This window comes from Phascolarctos cinereus, unplaced genomic scaffold (assembly GCF_003287225.1).
Source record: "Phascolarctos cinereus isolate Bilbo 61053 unplaced genomic scaffold, phaCin_HiC Scaffold_5;HRSCAF=322, whole genome shotgun sequence".
In the NCBI taxonomy this organism is placed as follows: domain Eukaryota; kingdom Metazoa; phylum Chordata; class Mammalia; order Diprotodontia; family Phascolarctidae; genus Phascolarctos; species Phascolarctos cinereus.
In genome coordinates this window covers 374926420-374942435 of record NW_027555958.1, presented here as the reverse complement: position 1 = coordinate 374942435, position 16016 = coordinate 374926420, and the positions used below count along the sequence as shown (strand labels likewise).

General features: G+C 36.4%; 1 protein-coding gene across 2 annotated transcripts in view; it reads left to right on the top strand.

Moving 5' to 3' along the window:
• The window catches only part of C4BPA (complement component 4 binding protein alpha), a 57264-nt gene that overhangs the window by 21484 nt on the left and 19764 nt on the right, over positions 1-16016 (top strand). For both annotated transcript variants that reach the window (XM_078156352.1, XM_078156353.1), the window contains 2 exons: positions 2207-2389; positions 4232-4423. In XM_078156352.1, coding sequence (XP_078012478.1) covers positions 2207-2389; positions 4232-4423 — 375 coding nt within the window. The remainder of the gene's footprint in view (positions 1-2206; positions 2390-4231; positions 4424-16016) is intronic.

The window sequence follows — 16016 nt, the reverse complement described above, 5'->3', positions numbered from 1 at the left end:
TTACTTCAGTGAAGTTGCAATTCCTAGATTCCTGCTGGGTCACCAGTAGAAGAGTGGCTGAGGACAAAGGTAATAAAGGCCTCTGTCCTGGGACAAGCTCATTGTCTCACTGCCTCTTCATTTACAATGGGCTATTCAAGCTTTAGACCTCCTCTAAGGAATAGATGGAGCATTTCCTTTGCATCTGAAAAGTTCTTTCCCCTTAACAAGTTGGTGTCTTTGGCTCTTATGACCCTCAACCTTTTTGAAGTCTAAATTACATATTCTTGCTAGTCTAGAAGATTATTGACTTCTTAGCTCTTAATTAACACAAAATCACTCTGTCTGATTCTAGAGGACATAGGCAATTCCTTCCCCTGCTGCACCTCAATTTTCTCATCTCTAATCAGAAAGAATATTAACCAAGTATGACTATGCTGGACCATAGCGCTATGGTCAGAATGATGGAGGAAGTGTAGCTATTCTTTTGTTCTAAGTTTCTTAGAGCTTGATACCAGGCAAATATTTGGAGTTATAAAATATTCTTACTGTGCCTCATGAGCTGTGGAATCGTAAAGTTGGAAAGGACCTTAGAAATCGTAAATGTCACAGGTTCCTAACCTGGAGCCATGAACTTCTTGTTGTTTGTTTGTTTGAATATTTCAGTAATTATATTTTGATAGTATTGCCTTCCTTTGTATTCCTATTGTCGACCTGAAAGTTGGTTAAAGAAGCAACAAGCTAAGTGATAAGTAAATTCATATTGTTTATTCCTTTAAGTTAACGACATGTACATGGAGCCAGAGCTTTAGCTCTGACTGAATTAAACAATTTTAGGAGGACATTGAAACTCTGACTCAGGATGTCCGTGTTACTCAGATTTATGGTCTCCATATGATGGGGTGTGGCCCAAGCCAAGGTCTTTGCCCCTTGCCCTAAAGGGAATCTGGCTCCCCTTTTGTCTACAGACCCCAGCTCTTATCTCCCCTTGAAAGCCCTAGCTTACCTTTAGATCTTATTCAGATGCACCTTCAACCCTTTCCCTGAATAGAATCTGGCTCCTGTTTGTCTACAGGACCGGGAAAACTCTTAAACCTTCAAATTTCCCAATTGACTCCCCTCATCTCCCTTTGAAAGCCTTAGCCTTACCTTTTAATCTTATTCAGTTCTGGCTCCCTTTTGTCTACAGCCCCAGAAAAGCCTTCCTTTATCTCCTTTTGAAAGTCCTAGCCCCACCTTGATTTTATGCAGATGCCTTTCAAGCTTCTGCCTTCCTGTTCCCTCCATTAGCTATTCCCATTGTCTATTCAATCTCTCATACCTCCCTAATTAGAATTCTTACCTAGACCCTTTTCCCAATCCAGTTCTCTGGCCACCCAAAGTTACTTTAGTATTTAATATCCACCTTGGCCCTCATTCAGATGCTGAGAATCTCAGGCCCACAAGGCTGAGAACCTCTCATGCCCGCTTGTCCTTACGGGTGTCATCCGTCCTATATGTTTTACCACTAATAAACTTTTCCTCTGGCTGAAGAAGATTTGAGTTGAATTCTTTCAGGCAGGGCCCAGTACCGTGATCTTGGGGTCCCAGCACCCCAAAACCCCTAGACCTCTTCACATATATGTTTAACTATAGCATGAGGAAGAAATTTTCTTCATTGAATAGGTTGTAAATACAATAAAGTAGGAAAATGTTAAAGTGTCCATTAAAATTATAGATCCAGGATATTTGCGCTTAACATAGATAAGAAAAGTCCCGCCATTCAAGGTAGCATCCAGGTCTAAGGTGCCTTAGTGATCATAAACAGAAGAGTGCTCTTGGTCAGCTTCAGCTGTTGACACAGGAAGGGGCATTCTTAGTTCACTCAGAGAATAAAGAAAAGCATGTCTATAATGTTGGAGTGCTTCTCCTAGTTGATTAGTTCGGGCTTTGGCCCTTATTGGGGTTCACATGATCTTGAGTGATCATCACTATGTATTTTATTTTATGCTGTTAAAAACATCATTTTAGGAGTCCATAAGCTTCACCAGATTGCCAAAGGGGCCCATGACACAAAAATGTTTAAGAACCTCTGCTCTAGTGCAACATTCCCATTGTACCAAGTAGGAAACTTTCTAACATGTATCTCCATGAAACATTAGGTACTTCCAATTATGGCTTTGCTAATATGATTGTGTTGTTATGCCAGGTAATTTGGGTTGAGTAAGTCTCGTTTTTCTTTCTTTAGAGGTCTCCTGTAAGCAGCCACAGTTTCCAAATGGGAAGTTAATCTCAGGTCTTGGACCCATCTATACATACAAAGATACTATTTTGCTTGAGTGCAACAGAGGTTACGTTCTAAATGGCACCAATGTGATTCACTGTGAAGATGACAGTCTGTGGCATCCTGATATACCCACTTGTGTGATCAGTGAGTATGGACACATTCTAAGCCTACCCAGAAATGCAGGCATTGGAACACATGTTGGTATCAACATATACTTTGTCACAGTACAGTTTTATTTTATTCCAATTATCAGAATACTAGGTGGCTGATTTTTTTTTTGCAAGGCAATTGGGATGAAGTGACTTGCCCAAGGTCATACAGCTAGTAAGTATCAAGTGTCTGGTCTGAGACTGATTTGAACTCAGGTCCTCCTGACTCCAGGGCCAGTGCTCTATCTACTGTGTCACCTAGCCACCCCTAGGTGGCTGATTCTCAAAGAGCTCCACCTTCCCCTGCTGTAAAAGAAAAGTAAATTCAGCTCTGTTTATAGAGTTGCTTAGGGCAAGGGGCTGCCAACATAGCAAATGATAATAATTATTATTATCATTAGTATCAGCATTTAATAGTGCTTTAAATTTTGCAAGGCGATACACACGTATATACGTCTTTGATCTTCACAACTACCCTCAAAGGCAATTGCTTTTATTATCCCCATTTTATAGATGAGGAAGCTAAGGCTGAGAAAGGTTAAGTAATTTGCCCAGAGTCAAACAACTAGCAGAGGTCTGACACTGGATTGGAACTCAGGACTTTCTGGCCCCAATTATCCACTATAACCATCTAGTGGCCCCTTTTACTTTGCTTCATATCATTTTTGCCTCCAATCCAACCCAAAGAACCTGCCATTCAAAATGTAGGAAGCTGGAGCTCAATAGATATATCATGGAAATCATGATTTCAGTGATGTGGACATTGTACTTGGTGTCATTCGTTATACAAGCATGACATCATCAGGTGAGGCTTCAATTGTGAATGATCACAGGATATTTGTTCTTGCCAGGTCTTTATCTGAAGGGTAAGAGAGGAAGTTCCCAGTGACAATCACAGTTGGTGACTAGGCAGACACCTTTTGTCCACTCTCACCATCCAGTTAGGAAGCACTCCAAAGTCAATCTCATATACCCGGAAACTTTTACCAATTGTCTTTACTGCAGGGTAATTGGCTGGTTAAGTGCTTTCACTTGAATATAAGATCATTCAAAGATAAGTTAATTTAAATGGATTTATTATTTTTGCTATCAAGAATATAATAACATAACAATAACAGCTAGTATTTATATAGTACTTCAATGTTCACAAGGCCCTTTACATATGTTATGTCATTTGATTTTCACAACAACCCTGGGGGGTAGGTGGTAGTATTATATCTGTTTCACCAATGAGAAAACTGAGACACAAAGAGATTAAGTGACTTACCCATGGTCACACAGTGAGTGTATGAGGCAGGATTTGAACTCAGGTCTTCCTGACTAAGTATGTACAGTGCTTTGTGTACTATACCCTCTAGCTTAAGAGGAAAGATAATATCTCTCGTCTAGTTCTTTCAAAGATTAGAAACCATTCATCTTTTTCAATCTGAACACTCTTCCAATAACTGTGCATACCATGTAGCATTGCCATATGTGTGTGTATACATACATACATACACATACATATCTACACATACATATCTACATATATATATATATATTCAGTTCACTGGTGGAGATGTTTCTGTACCAGTCTCCAGGGTTCCCTCCTACCTCTTTGCAGGGTTTAATGAGAATACATTTTATCCCACAGCGAAATCTTTCAATCCCTCAATAGTTCCCTGTGTCCAATTTTTCCTTTCCCAATTACCTCAAAGAGAATTTCTGACAATTTCAACGGTATCTTAGATCATCGCCTAAGTTGGTTTCCACCTTGTCATCTCTTAAAATGACAGGCTATTATTTTGTCATGGTTGGCCTCCATAATAGCTATTTCTAATGCTTCTCTTATGATCAGATGCCTGCATTGAAAAACCACTCATTGAAAATGCTGAACTTATATCCCATCGAAGAGATGAGAATATGTTCTCAGTCGGCACTGTATTAACATTTGCATGCAAGCGTGGATACAAAGCTATTCCAGATATATTATTTACTGCAACCTGCCAAGAAGATTTTAGCTGGAGTATGAATGAAGGATTTTGTAAGAGTAAGTACTTTTTAATAACTCCAATTTCATCTATGAAACTCAGCATTTAGAGAGCCAGTCGGTCAAAGATGTAACTAACTCTCCCAAAAGTATATTTGGGAATACTCTGTTTTTTAGAATTGCATTAATTTTTTAGAGTCTTAGAATGTTAAGGCTAAAAGGGATATTAGAGGTCATCTGAAAGAGCTATTAGAAGAGGGAAACATGGTACAGGGGAAACATTGTCCCTGAAGTTAGAGGACCTAGGTTCAAATCCCATCTCTGACAATCACTTGTGACCTGTATCACCTTCCTGGATGAAAGTTTCATCGTCCATAAAATAATAGGGTCAGACTAGAAGTCCTCTCCAGTCCCTTCTAGCTCTAGCTATATGATCCTATGATCTAACCCAACCTTCTACTTTTGTACTTGAGAAAACTGAGGTCCAAACTCCAATGAATGGGCTTTGAAAATATTTGTCTATGTAAATAGAGGTACATTCTTTGCAAAGAGGTGGTCTTGACTAGCCTATTGAGAAGTCAGTTTTTCAATAGTAAATATAACCACAATTTTTGAAAAAGCCATTGTTTTGTTAATGTAAATTCTGAATTACAATTTTTTTAGAGTTACAGAAACAGGGTTTTAATATTTTAAGGAACCAAAATCCTCTTTTGATGGTCCATCATAGCATGACACATAATATCTGTCAGGTTCTATGAAACTGAAAAGACTTCAAGTTTGAGCAAGGTGATTTTTTAAAAAAGATCTTTGAAATGCTTTATATATTTTATTTCATTTGATCCTCACAACAGCTCTATGAAGTAGGTAATATTATCTATATTTTACAGATGAGGAAATTGTGCCTCAAAAAAATTTAAGTTACTCATAATCACTCAATAAGCAAGTGTCTGAGTTGGAATTTGGCCTATATTTTGTTTGTTTGTTTTATAGAAGAAGTTAGTTGCATTGAAATATAACCTATTTGTCCTCCAGGACTCAAGTCTGGGCCCTTTTCTATTCTCTCTTATACTATTTCCCTTGGTGACTTCACAAGCTCACATGATTAAAATTATCTCTATGCAGATGACTCTCAGATCTAGTTGTCCAGCCCTAACTTCTCTCTTTTTTTTTCATGCAAACCATAATTCTATATTAACCATGCTGCAAAAAAGCAAGAAAGTAAAGAAAGTAAAAAAAAAACAGTCTGCACTCAAAGTTCATCAGCTCTCTCTGTGAAGGTGGATAGCATTTTTCATCATGACTCTTCTGGAAGTGTCGTGGATCATTGTATTGTTCAGTTTTTCACAGTCAATAATCATTATAATATTGCTGCTACTATGCACAATATTCTTCTGGTTCTGCTCACTTCACTTTGCTTCCGTTCATATAGATCTTCCCTGGTTTTTCTGAAACCATGCTGCTCATCATTTCTTATAGCACAATAATATTCCTTCACCATCATACAACACAACTTGCTCCTCAATTGGTGGGCATCCCCTCAATTTCCAATTCTTTGCCACCACAAAAAGAGCTGCTATAAACATTTTTGTACATAAAAGCTTTTTTTCTTTGATATCTTTGGGATACTAGTTGCAATATTGCTGGGTTAAAGAGTATGCGCAGTTTTATAGCCCTTTGGACATAGTTACAAATTATTCTCCAGAATGGTTGGGCCAGTTCACTATTCTACCAACAGTGCATTAATGTACCTATTTTTCCACATTCTCTTCAGCATTTGTCATTTTCCTTGCCATGTTAGCCAGTCTAAGGTGTGAGGTTTCACCACAGAGTTGTTTTAATTTTCATTTCTCTAATTAGTGATTTAGACACTTTTTCATTTGATTAACAATAGCTTTGATTCTGAAAACTTCCTCTTCAAATCCTTTCACCATTTATCAATTGGGGAATGGATTTTATTTTTATAAAATTGGCTCAGTTTCCTATGCATTTGGGAAATGAGGCCTTTATCAGAGAATCCTGCTCTAATTCTTTTTTTCTCTGTCTCCTGCTTTCCTTCTAATTTTGGCTGCATCGGTTTTATTTAGGCAAAGTCTTTTTAATTTCATGTAATCAAAATTATCCATTTTACTTCTTGTAATTCTATCTATCTTTTGTTTGGTCATAAACTCTTCCCTTATCCATATAGCTAACAGGTAAAAATTTCCATGCTTCCCTAATTTGCTTTTAATATCACCCTTTATGTCTAAAGCATGTACATGTTTTGGCCTTATCTTGGCATGTGGTATAAGATGTTGACTTACGCCTAGTTTCTGCCAGACTGCTTTCCAGTTCTACTAGCAGTTTCTGTCAAATAGTGAGTCCTTGTTACCAAAGTTTGGATCTTTAATTTGTCAAATACTTGATTACCATAGTCATTTACTATTGCTTATTGTGTATCTAATCTGTTCCACTGGTCTACCACTCAGTTTTTTATTCAGAGCAGATTGTTTTGATGATAATTATTTGTAATATAGTTTGAAATCTGGTACTACTAGGCTACTTTCCTTCATATTTTTTTCATCAATTCCCTTGACATTCTTGACCTGTTCTTCCAGATGAATTTTTAAAATTACTTTTTCTAGCTGTACAAAGTAATTCTTAGCTTGATAAGGCACTTAACAAATTAATTAAGGTAGAATTGTCTTTTACATTATTTTGGCTCAGCCTATTCATGAGCCATTACTATTTCTCCAATTGTTTAGATCTGTCTTTTGTGTGCAGTGCTTTGTAATTGTGTTCATTAGCTCCTGGGCTTCTCTTGGCAGATAGATTCATAAGTATTTTATACTATTCCCAGTTATTCTAAATGGAATTTCTCTATCTTTGGATATCTAGCATATCTAACTTTTTCTAAAATTCGATTTATCTCTTTTTTTTCTTTAAAAAAATTCTTTTCTTTTTAATTTTTGAGTTCCAGATTCTCTCCCTCCCTCCCATCATTTCCCCACCCACTGAGAAAGTAAAATATATCAATTATACATGTGAAATCATGCAAAAGATATTTTCATTGTAGCCATAGCATACAAAAAGCAAATAGTAAAAATAAAGCAAGAAAACTGTACTTCAATTTGCACTCAGAATTCTCTCTCTGGAGTGGATAGCAATTTTTTTTATCATGAGTCCTTTGGAATTGCCTTAGATCATTGTATTGATCAGAATAGCCAAATCTTTCTGGTGATCACCTTTATAACATTACTGTTACTGTGCACAATGATTTTCTGGTTCTTCTCACCTCACTTTGCATCAGTTCAAATAACTCTTGCCATGTTCTTTTTTTTTTCTGACAGCACTCTCTTCTTACAGCACAATAATACTCCATCACAGTCAAATGCCAAAACTTGTTCAGCCATTCCTTAATTGATAAGAATCTCCTCAATTTCCAATTCTTTGCCGCCACAAAAATAGTAACTATAAATATTTTTGTACATATATATCCTTTTCCTTTTTCTTTGATCTCTTTGAGATATAGACCTAGTAATGGTATTGCTGGATCAAAAGGTATGCACAGTTTTACAGACCTTTGGTCATAGTTCCATATTATTCTCCAGAATGGTTAGGCTAGTTCACAACTCCACCAACAATTCATTAATGTACCTATTTTTTCTCATTCTTTACAGCATTTGTCATTTCTGATAGGTGTGAAGTGATACCTCAAAATTTTAATTTGCCTTTCTCTAATCAATAGTGATTTAGAGCATATTTTCATATGATTATAGATAACTGATTTCTTCTGAAAATTTCCTGTTTGTATCCTTTGACCATTTATCAGTTGGACAATGACTCTTATTTTCATAAATTTGACTCAGTTCCCTATATATTTGAGAAATGAGGCCTTTATCAGAGAACCTTGCCATAAATTTTTTTTATATTATTTTATTGCTTATGGTATCTTTTGATAGTTTACCTGATTATCTTTTTTCAGTTAGGTCTGTTTTTACTGTGGTTTATCTGAGATCATAATTGACACCCCTGCCTTACTTCAGCTGATACATAATAGACTCTGCTCCAGAACTTCATTTCAACTCTGTGTGTGTCTTTCTATCCCAAATGTGTCTCTTGTACACAACATGCAGTTGGATCCTAGTTTCTAATCCAATCCACTATCTGCTTCTGTTCTACGGGTTAGTTCATCCCATTTACATTCACAATTATGCTTATTAACTGTGCATTTCCCTCCATCCCATTTTCCTCTGTTTATCCTCTCTCTTTTATCCTGGCCCTCCTCAAAAATCTGTCTTCCTTCTGATCACTGCTTCCCCCAATCCACCCTCCCTTTTATTGTCCCCTCCCCTATATCTTTTATCTCCTTCCTCTCCTGTGTCTGAGTGTGTATTCTTCCCTCTTTGAACCAATTCCAATGGAAGTGAGGTTCAAACACTGCCTAGCACCACTCTGATTCCCCCCTCCACTGTAAAAGCTCTTCCTTGTACACGACTTTTATGTGGGAAAATTTCCCCCATTCTACATCTCCCCCCTTCTCCCAGAGCATCCCTTTTTTTCATCTCTATATTCTTTTTTTTTTTTTTGGCAATCATACCAATATAATCAACTCACATTCATGCTTTTTCTCTATGCAGACTCCTTCTAACTACCCTAATTACCCTTCTTAGAAGTTACCTGTACCATCTTCCCACATGGTAATGTAAACAGTTCAATTCTACTGAGTCCCTTAAGATTACTCTTTAATGTTTACCTTTTTATATCTCCCTTGAATCTTCTGTTTAAATGTCAAATTTTCTGTTCAGCTCTGATCTTTTCATCAGGAATGCTTGGAAGTCCTCTATTTCATTGAATATTCATTCCCCTACCAGCACCCCTTCAAAGGATTTTATTCAGTTTTGCCAGGTAGGTTGAAATTCTAACTCCTTTGCTCCTCAGAATATCATATTCCAAGTCCTCCACTCCTTTAACATAAAAGCTGATATTTGATATTAGAATTGTTTTTTTCTGGCTGTTTGCAATATTTTATCCTTGACCTGGAAGCTCTGGAGTTTAGTTATAATATCCCTGGGAATTTTTATTTTGGGATATCTTTCAGGAAGTGATTGGTGCATTCTTTCAATTTCTATTTCACCCTCGAATTTAAGATATCAGGGCAGTTTTTCTTGATAATTTCTTAAAATACGATGTTTAGGGTCTTTTTTTATCATGACTTTTAGATAGTCAAATAATTCTTAAATTATCTTTCCTCAATCTGTTTTCCAAGTCATTGTTTTTCCAATGGGAAATTTTATTTTTTTTCTATTTTTTTCATTCTTTTGACTTTGTTTTATTGTTTCTTGAAGTCTAATTGAGTCATTAGCTTCTACTTGCCCATTCACATTCGCAGTTGTGATTACTATGTATTTCACTCCATCCTATTTTCTTCTATTCATCTCTCTCTCTCTCTCTCTCTCTCTCTCTCTCTCTGTCTGTCTCTCTCTGTCTCTCTCTTTCTCTCTCTCCTGTACTTTCTCAAAAGTCTGTTTTGGCTCGGTGGAGCCAAGATGGTGGAGTAAAAGCAGTGACTTGCTTAAGCTCTCCCCCAGACCCCTCCAAATACCTATAAAAAATGGCTCTAAACAAATTCTAAAGCAGCAGAACCCACAAAAAGACAGAGTGAAACAAATTTCCAGCCCAAGACAACCTGGATGGTTGATCAGAAAGATATATCATGTTGTGCTGGTAGAGGAGCACAGTGCGGCTTGGGTGCGCAGGCCGCAGGGAACCTGGAGCAGGCCTCAGAGGACTGAATCATAGGCAACTGTGGCAGTTTCCAGACTTCTCAACCCATAAACACCAAAGACAACCTAGAACGTCAGTGGAAAAAGTCTGTTAATGCGGTGGTGAGAAAGGAGCGTGGGGTCTCAGATCTAGTTCCTGAGAATGTGGCTGCCTCCTGACTTCCGGCCCACAGATTGAGGGGGAATCAGGTCACTGATCAGAGGCATATTGCAGGGAGCTCTCTGCTGGTGCAGGAATCTCTTGCTTTGCCCGTGCTTGGATCTGGGTCACAGTTCTGGGTGGTGGTCCAGGGGCGAGGAAGAGTGCTGGCATGGTGGAGCTTGTAGTGGCTGTGAAGAGAAAACCCTCACAGTTCCAAGACAGAAAAGACTACTTGTGTCACTCATAGACCAGAGCACAGGCCACGAAAGGTGTAAACACCTCGCCCTTATCATACCACCTTGGAAGAACTAAAAATTTACAGGTCCCTAGAAGTATCTCTGAAAACAGCTGTACAAAACCCCTGAAGCTTGGGACAGTACATTCTCCACACTGGAAACAGACCCTCCCTTAACAAAGAATTTATAACCCAAGTAATTGGCTGGGATCATGAGCAAGCAGCACAAAAAGAGTCAGACTATATCATCTTACTTTGGTGACAAAGAAGATCAAAACATACAATGAGAAAAAGACAACAAAGCCAAAACTCCTACATCCAAAGCCTCCAAGAAAAATATGAATTGGTCCCAGGCCATGGAAGAGTTCAAAAAGGTTTTTGAGAAACAAGTAAGAGAGGTAGAGGAAAAACTGAGAGTGATGCTAAAGGAGACCCAAAAAAAATACTGAAGAAAATAACACCTTAAAAAATAGCCTAACCCAAATGGCAAAAGAGGTCCAAAAAGCCAAAGAGGAGAAGAATGCTCTAAAAAGCAAAATTGGCCAAGTGGAAAAGGAAGTCCAAAAGCTCACTGAAGAAAATACTTCCTTAAAAATTATAATGGAGAAACTGGAAGCTAGTGACAATTGGAGAAATAAGGCATTGTAACACTAATCCAAAAGAATAAAAAAATAGAAGAGAATGTGAAATATCTCATTGGAAAAACAACTGACCTGGAAAATAGATCCAGGAGAGAGAACTTAAAAATTATTGGACTATCTGAAATCCATGATCAAAAAAAAGAGCATAGACATCATCTTTCAAGAAATTATTGGGGTGGCTAGGTGGCGCAGTGGATAGAGTACCGGCCCTGGATTCAGGAGGACCTGAGTTCAAATCCAGCCTCAGATGCATAACACTTACTAGTTGTGTGACCCTGGGCAAGTTACTTAACCCCATTGCCCAGCCAAAAAGAAAGAAATTATCAAGGAAAAACTGCCCTGATATTTTAGAACCAGTGGGCAAAATAGAAATTGAAAGAATCCCTATCACCTCCTGAAAGAGATCCCCAGACGAAAACTCCTAGAAATATTGTAGCCAAATTCCAGAGTTCCCAGGTCAAGGAGAAAATATTACAAGCAACCAGAAAGAAACAATTCAAGCATTATGGAAACATAATCAGGATAACACAAGATTTAGCAGCTTCTACATTAAGGGACCACAGGGCATGGAATAAAATATTCCGGAGGGAAAAGAAGATAGGACTACAACCAAGAATCACCTACCCAGCAAAACTGAGTATAATCCTTCAGGGTAAAAATGGTCATTCAATGAGATAGGGGACTTTCAAGCATTCTTATGAAAAGACCAGAGCTGAATAGAAAATTTGACTTTCAAATACAAGACTCAAGTGGAACATGAAGAGGTAAACAGGAAAGAGAAATTATAAGAGACTTATTAAGGTTGAACTGTTTACATTCCTGCATGGAAAGATGATATTTGTAACTCATAAGTCCTTTGTCAGTATTAGAGTAGTGGAAGGGAAAAAATTATGTGTGTGTATATATATAGATAGAGGGCACAAGGTGAGTTGAAGATGAAGGAGTCATATCTGGAAAATAAAATTAAGGGGTGAGAGAGGATTATACTGTGAGAAGGAGAAAGGGAGAAGTAGAATGGGGTAAATCATCTCACGTGAAACAGACAAGAAAAGGCTTTTACAGTGGAGGGGAAATGGGGGATGGTGAGAGGGAATGAGTGAATCTTATTCTCATAGGATTTGGCTGAAGGAGGAAATAACATACAAAATGGGGTAAGGAAATCTATCTTACCCTACAGGAAAATAAGGGGGGAAGGGGACAAGAGAGCAGGGGGTTGATACAGGAGAGGGCAGACTGGGGGATAATCAAAAGCAAACATTTCTGAGGATCAGACAGGGTCAAAAGAGAGAATAGAATAAATGGGGGATAGGATAGGATGAAGGGAAATATACTTAGTTTTTCACAACAGGACTTCTGTGACTACATATCTATAACCTGTATCGAGATGCTTGCCTTTTCAAGAGGGTGGGTGGGGAGGGAGGAAGGGAGAAAATTTGTAACCCAAAGTTTTAAAAACATATGTTAAAAATTAAAAAAAAATTTAAAAATAGTTTGTTTTGCTTCTAACAATTGTCTCCTTTGATCTGCCCTCCATCTTATCACCCTTCCCTTTCTCTTAGCCCCTTCCTCTCTTATTTCCCTGTTGGGTAAAATAGATTTCTATACCCAACTGCTTGCAAGCAGCCAGAAAGAAACCATTCAAATACCATAGAGACACAGTCAGGATCACACAAAATTTAGCATCTCCCACAGTAAAAGAACAGAAGGATACACAGACAAATGGAATTTACCTATAATATTCCTAGGAGTTTTCATTTTTAGATCTCTTTCAGGAGGTGATAGGTGAATTCTTTCCATTTCTATTTGGGCATGGTGATTTTTGTCTTCTGTGTAAGCTCTATCCTTCCTAATTTGAGAAAGTCTCATTGCCAAGTTGGCTGCAGGATAATATACTTCTTGGAATGTATTACTTATTTACCTTTTTTTTTTTATTACATTGTAAAAGATGCTACAACAATTTTCTTTTATTAATTTTCTTCTTTTGGGGAAGGATCTCTATGACATGCCCTTTTCCTTCTTTAATTCTATCTCAAATTTAAAACAACAACAACCTTGTAACAAGTAATCCTAGTCAAAAAAGGCACAAATTGGTGGTCTTCAAATGTGTATCTCAATCTTTACCTCAAGTCCCACAACTGTCTCTCAGGTAGTGGGTAACTTTTCTCTAGCACCATAAGCTACTTGGGGTCCACAAAACTCCTGAGTCCTGCCCAAACCAGATTAAAATGTACTTGAAAAATATTTAACAAAATAAATAAAAATTCAATAAAATATAGATAATGTTCATTTGTGGTTATCTAAGTTAATATGCAGCCAACAGCAGGCATAATTATGTTTGGTTTAGCGACCCCTTTTTTTAATTTGAGTTTGATATCACTGTTTGAGTAGTGATTGGTCATTGTATTGATCAGAGTTTTTAAATCTTTCCAGACTGTTTTTTTTTTCTTTACAAAACTTTAGTTATCATATAAATCATTTCGGTTTTGCTTACTTCATTCAGCATCAGTCAGTCAGTGAGTCAACAGTCAGTATTAAGAGTTTACTGTGCGCTAGGCACCAAGCTAAGGCCTGAGTATACCAAAAATGAAGGAGTAGGTAAAAACCGTCTCTGCTCTCAAGGAGAAAATGAGAGGGAGAAAACATATAAATATCTAAATACATACATAAATTATATAGAGAATGTTTGAAGGTAAGCAGAAAGAAGAAAACATTATTTATATACAAGTCTTCCCAGGTTTCTCTGAATCCATCCCTTTCATCATTTCATTTTCTCATATACCACAATTTTTTCCGCCATTCTCTTATTGGTGGGTGCCCTCTTCATTTCAATTCTTTGTACAACACACACAAAAAAAGTGCTGCTATAAACATTTTTATAAAGATGGATCCTTTTTCTCTTCATTTGATATCTTTTGGGACATATACACAATAGTGACATTGCTGAATCAAAGAGTATTTTTGAGGGTTTTTTTTTCCCCAAGGTATTTTCAGAATGGCTAGAACAATTAATTCATAGCTCCATCAACAATGAAATAGTGTGCCCGTCCTCCCATTGTCCCACTCCAACAATTGTCATTTTTTAATTATATTTACCAATCCGGTAGGTGTAAAGTGAAATCTCAGAGTTATTTTAATTTGCATTTCTCTATCACTGGTTTAGTACATATATCTATATCTATATCTATATCTATATCTATATCTATATCTATATCTATATCTATATCTATATCTATATCTATATCTATATCTATATCTATATCTATCTATATCTATATCTATATCTATATCTATATCTATATCTATATCTATATCTATATCTATATCTATATCTATATCTATATCTATATCTATATCTACGTAACTTGATCATTTGGTTTCTTTTTTTGAGAACTACCTGATTATATCTTTTAACCTCATGTATAAGAACACAGCTCTGGTCTTACATATATTCCTTTTTAATCTTGGATGCCAGACCTTTATCAGAGAAGCTTGCAACAAAGACTTTCTCTCAGTTAACGCTTTCCTTTTTCATTTTAAGTGCCCTGGTTCTGTTTGATTCAAAACTTTCAAATTTTCTGTAAGCTTTAATTGTTCATTTTGTGATTTTCTCTATCCCTTATTAGGTAATGAATTCTACCTCTGTTCATAGTTGTAAAAGATATTTCCTTCCTTGCTTTTTAAAGATGCATCCATTTGGTGCTTATTGTGGTATATAATGTGAAAGACTGATCTAAATCTAATTTCTGCTACAATGCATTCCATTTTCCCAACAGTTCTTGTCACATCATAAATCCTTGCACCAATCTTTAAATTTAGCAAACACTGTGTTACTTTGTTCATGTATATTTTGTACCTAATCTGTTCCACTGACAGACTCTTCCATTTTTTTAACTTGTACCAAATGGTTTCAATAATTACTGATTTTTAGGATAGTTTGAGATCTGGGACTACTAAACACCTTCCTACTTTCCCCCCATTATTCCTTCTCAGATTCTCGACCTTTTGTTCTTTCAGATGAATTCTGCTATTGTTTTTTTTTTTCTAGGTAAATACAGCAATTTTTTTTGGCAGTTTGACTGGCATGGTACTGACTATGTTAATAAATTAGACTTTTTAGTATATCATATGTATTACATACACATGACATAATTATAAACAATGAATATTTCTCCAATTATTTATCAAGTAGAACTTTCTTAGTAATTTATATCTTCTAGTTTATCAAATACTGGATAATTGAGTTCCACTGTTTCTGATTCTCCCTTATGTAGTCTCTTCCATTGATCTACCACTCTATTTTTTTAAACCAATACCAGCTTTTATGTCATGTAATCAATTGATTGTGGTGTTTTAATTTCTTATTCAACCTGTCACTCTTTTTTGGTTCTATTAGATGGTTTAATCCATTCACATTTAGAGCTGTGACAGTTAGGTTTGTATTTTTCTCCATTTGTCTCTATTTTTTTTTCAAATTATGATTTTTCTTTCACTATAAAGATAGTACTTTGTCTCTTCAGTTATTTTAGCATAATCTACTTTAAGGCAACCATATCAAATTTATTTATTTATTTTTAGTTTCCAATATTCAGTTGCATAAGATTTTGAGTTCCAAATTTTCTCCCCATCTCTTTCCTCCTCCTATCCCAAGATGGCATGCAATTTCATATAGGCTCTACATATACATTCATATTAAATGTATTTTCACATTAGGTCATGTTGTAAAGAAGAATTAGAACCAATGGGAGAAAATACAAAAAAGAACAAACCAACAAAAAAAGAAAAAAAAAGAAAGAGCAAATAATATGCTTCAATCTGCATTCAGACTTCATAGTTCTTTTTCTGGATGTGGACAGCATTTTCCATCATGAGTCCT